Source organism: Anoplophora glabripennis, unplaced genomic scaffold (assembly GCF_000390285.2).
Source record: "Anoplophora glabripennis isolate ALB-LARVAE unplaced genomic scaffold, Agla_2.0 scaffold510, whole genome shotgun sequence".
NCBI classification, from domain to species: domain Eukaryota; kingdom Metazoa; phylum Arthropoda; class Insecta; order Coleoptera; family Cerambycidae; genus Anoplophora; species Anoplophora glabripennis.
In genome coordinates, this window is record NW_019416728.1 from 170,755 (window position 1) to 175,370 (window position 4,616).

Here is a 4,616-nt window from a genome sequence, read left to right on the forward strand (position 1 = left end):
GAACTGCGTCAAGATTGTAGAAAAACGCTCAGACCCGTCGATTTTAGATTAAAAGGGGACATTCTTTGCTGGTATTTTTGACTCCGCCACTTTCACCCCCAAGCAAGGGTAAGCATCACCCCAAAATATTTAAATGGCATTGGGGGTTGAGTAATATTTCTTTTGGAAGCTCTTACAATTCTCTTTACAATTTACAACAGACTTTAAATTTTATAATTCCGCCCAATACTTTGAAAAAAAATTACATTTTAAAATTTAAATTATGTTTAGTTATTTACTTACTACTTAGTTGATTAAATGTTCAAACTGATGACCGTCCGCCCGATGATGAATTATTCTTTTTCGTTTTCATTTGGCCATCATGTATTATTACATACCTATTTGGAAAGCTTATGAAATGAGCTTTAAGTTAAAAAAAATCGTCAAGATTCGTTAAAAAACAACACAGTTATAGACTGTCAAATATACTATTTTCAAGCGAATTTCGCTTTTTTAACGGCAGGACTATGAATATTATGGTCATTTTCTTCGGCCTCGCTGTCGTTAGCTTCCCCCACCCCTCATACGTGCCGCGGCTCGCCGAAAATCAAGCGACCCACTGACTTTTGACAATATTTCTTATGCGCTTAACATACTTCCACAAATAAAATATTTTTATCTGGGAAAGTACTCGGGTTGCCGGTNCCAAATAATACTAGAAAATAATTTGGAATCCACTAATTTTACGTTCAGTGTGTGTGTATAGCATTCATTTCTGTTTTTTACAATTGTGTTTTTTTTTTACGAAAGTCAAAACAAATAACAAAAACCAATGTAACGCAAGAAATACTAAATTTATACCATTGGCGTCCTTAACTCGAATGACTGACATTTTTACCTTTAATTGTTTGTACATAAGTTTCAACTTTAAAATCAAAACTCAACCCCCAATTCCATTTAAATATTTTGGGGTGATGCTTACCCTTGCTTTGGGGGTGAAAGTGGCGGAGTCAAAAATACCAGCAATGAATGTCCCCCTTTAATCTAAAATCGACGGATCTGAGCGTTTTTCTACGATCTTGACGCAGTTCCTGAAAATGGCTCTGTTTCGTTTTCATTTGGCCACCCTGTATTATTACATATTCGGAAAGCTTATGAAAAGAGCTTTAAGTTAAAAAAAATCGTCAAGATTCCTTGAAAAATAACGGAGTTACAGACTGTCAAATATATTATTTTCAAGCGAATTTCGGTTTTTTAACGGCAGGACTATGAATATTATGGTCATTTTCTTCGGACTCGCTGTCGTTCGCTTCCCCCACCCCTCCTACGCGCCACGGCTCGCCGAAAATCAAGCGACGCACTGACTTTTGACAATAATTCTTATGCACTTAACACACTTCCACAAATAAAATATTTTTATCTGGGAAAGTACTCGGGTTACCGGTTATGACAGTATTTTTTTTTGCCGCTACCAACCTAATTTGTTTAACAATAGGCCGTCAGATTTGACAGTCTGTAACTCCGTTGTTTTTCAACGAATCTTGACGATTTGTTTTTTTAACTTAAAGCTCCTTCCATAAGCTTGTATCAAGTACCAGGACACCCTTCAATTGCAGGGCAATTCTAATAAAGTGATAATACCTACATTTATGGATACAGTCGTTTTTATTTATTTATTGAAGTCATACATTTTTATATAGTTCTTAAATCCTGTATTAATACCACAAGTGCCTTTCGTCTGTTCTTCTTCAACGCCGAGACCAAAGAGACAGTGGCGAGCAAGATGGCGGCCTTCACCGCCTTCATCGACCGGGAGGTGGAGCGCAAGAAAATGTTTGTCGCGTGGCAAGACGACTGGAACAAACGGCACGACGGCTGCCTGCAGCGTAAGGAGGACGACCTCGAGGAGGTCTGAGCATGCCTCGCCAAAAATCAGTTTTTATTAACATCATAATGTTAATTTTTTGCTGCAAGCCTTCGGGCTTACTATTATGACTATTATGGCTGCAAAGAAGTTAGCTCNATTTTTTTTGCCGCTACCAACCTAATTTGTTTAACAATAGGCCGTCAACTCTGACAGTCTGTAATTCCGTTGTTTTTCAACGAATCATGATGATTTTTTTTTAACTTAAAGCTCCTTTCATAAGCTTGTATCAAGTACCAGGACACCCCATAGAGTTTAAATTGCAGAGCAATTCTAATAAAGTGATAATACCTAGATTTATGGATACAGTCGTTTTTATTTATTTGACGAAGTCATACTTTTTTAATCATTCTTAAATCCTCTCTTAACAATATGTCGCAGGTGCCTTTCGTCTGTTCTTCTTTAACGCCGAGACCAAGGAAACAGTGGCGAGCAAGATGGCGGCCTTCACCGCCTTCATCGACCGGGAGGTGGAGAGCAAGAAAATGTTTGTCGCGTGGCAAGACGACTGGAACAAACGGCACGACGGCTGCCTGCAGCGTAAGGAGGACGACCTCGAGGAGGTCTGAGCANTTTTTATCTTGTTTTGAAGTTTTCCGCAAGGAAGAATTATTCAAATACTTTAACAGACGATATAATAGGAAAAGAAAAACAAATTTTCCAAGACCACACATCAATTTCTGACACTTGCCGTTACATGAACGGCAGCACCAACCAAAACACTGTGACACCACCATCCCCACTGTCCCTTATAAAGTCACTGTACGATTTTACGCGAGAGTCGCCATCTAGTGTTCACGTTTCTGTAACTTTAACCAGCGGTGTAACTATAATATTATTTAAAAACAAGGATAATAGAAGAAATAACAATCTTACTATCTGTCCATCCTTACAACCACCGATGAGGATATTCTCGTCGAAGGGGCAGAACGACAATTTGTGCACCTCTCGGGGAGATTCCAATATCAGCTTCGGTTTCAAAGCATCCGATGTACTCCACAACAGAACAGGGTTTACTCCGTGCACGGCTCTCAAAACCTATAAAAATTGATTAGCACGATATTGTCAATGCGATGACTGTGGTTTTAACAGGCGAGCAAAAGGATAGATTAATCCTAAGTAATGATCTCGNGAGCGCAAGAAAATGTTTGTCGCGTGGCAAGACGACTGGAACAAACGGCACGACGGCTGCCTGCAGCGTAAGGAGGACGACCTCGAGGAGGTCTGAGCATGCCTCGCCAAAAATCAGTTTTTATTAACATCATAATGTTAATTTTTTGCTGCAAGCCTTCGGGCTTACTATTATGACTATTATGGCTGCAAAGAAGTTAGCCCTGTTTCACTTTAAATAAAATTTAATATTGAAGTTACAAAACTCCAAGAGTTAAAGTAATTTAAAGTTCATTTAACAACCATTTCAATTTCATTACAAAAATAATGACATATAAAACCAACGCTCACTAGATAAATTATAAAGAGAGGGTGAAATGTATGTAGTATTTAAATATTGACTGTAAGTAATAGAAGAAAGACTTGTATATACCATAAAGAAAACAATCGGACGGAGACAAATAAACAACTCGGTACGTGTTTCCGACCTAGGTTAACCTGTATGTAGGTCAATGACCCACTTTTTAATTTGCAGGTGTACAAATAGTCCAGGGCCCAGATAGGGTGCCGTGGCCAACAGAGTGCCACGGCTGCAAACAACTTATTCGTAGTATTTTGAGCTCCTGAATCCAAAAAACTTGGTCGCAAAGCCTGAAAGTGGTGAGTTTAATTGTTATAAACAAATTAAATGTTTAAATGGCTGTAAAAAGTTTTTATTTTTATAGCTAGTAAACGGAATCCTATCTGGTTCCTACACTAGTACGAATTGCAAAGTAGAGCAAAAAGAAAGTTTACATAAATGTAAACTTTAGTGTAAATATAAACTTTGGTGTAACCTAGGTAGGTACTTGTTTTTGAGAAAGTAATAATATGTTTTTTACCTGTTTAAAATGTCAGCGCGAGTAAAACAGCGTTCATCCGTCCAGCGCACTTTGTTTTAAAAATAAAAATAAAGTTAGTGTCTGCTGCACTTCGATTTAACTGCAACTGCAAAATCAAGACGATTGGGGAAATCAGCTGGTTTTAAAGCTTGAACTTTTTGAAAATGGTACGGGTTGAGTGAATTCTCGTGCAATATCCGCCAAACTTTGGTTTGTGATATCTCCAGTCGCCTTGAAATTGTTCTTGTGGAAATAGTAGGCTACTCCTCGACTAAATCTAAAACAGCCTCTATCACATTTAAGTCATTTTGTCGATGTCCTGCACATTCGCTGCGCGGTATGGTATGATAGATGCAATTGGAAAAATGCGGGAGATATGGAAGGTGGTAGATTTGAATAAACGCTTTAAATTGTTCATGGTTTTGTAACCGTGTGTAGTGTATTTTGTATATTTGGGTATTTAGTAGTGTGCCGACTTTTTTTATTGATAAAATGCGGTGTGCCTACAAATAGGTAACTACCTCTGCTTTATTTATTTTCTTTTAACGAAAGTTGACTTCGAGAAGTCAGGCTTGTTAAAACATTCTGCACTAAGTTAATACAATTGTTAAAATTATTTATAATAAAATGCAGCATGCTCCTTTATTTACTTGAATACGTTTAACAGTAAATGTGAACCACACATTATGATGTGAACTTGGCAACGCTGTTCGCTTCAGCCG

The 4,616-nt window shown here is 37.9% G+C and overlaps 1 protein-coding gene across 1 annotated transcript in view; it reads right to left on the minus strand.

Annotated features, from left to right (window-relative positions):
- Positions 1–4,616, minus strand: part of LOC108908338 (WD repeat-containing protein 63) — a 34,976-nt gene that overhangs the window by 13,586 nt on the left and 16,774 nt on the right. Inside the window, 1 exon segment of the mRNA XM_023455331.1 lies at positions 2,780–2,941. Coding sequence (XP_023311099.1) covers positions 2,780–2,941 — 162 coding nt within the window.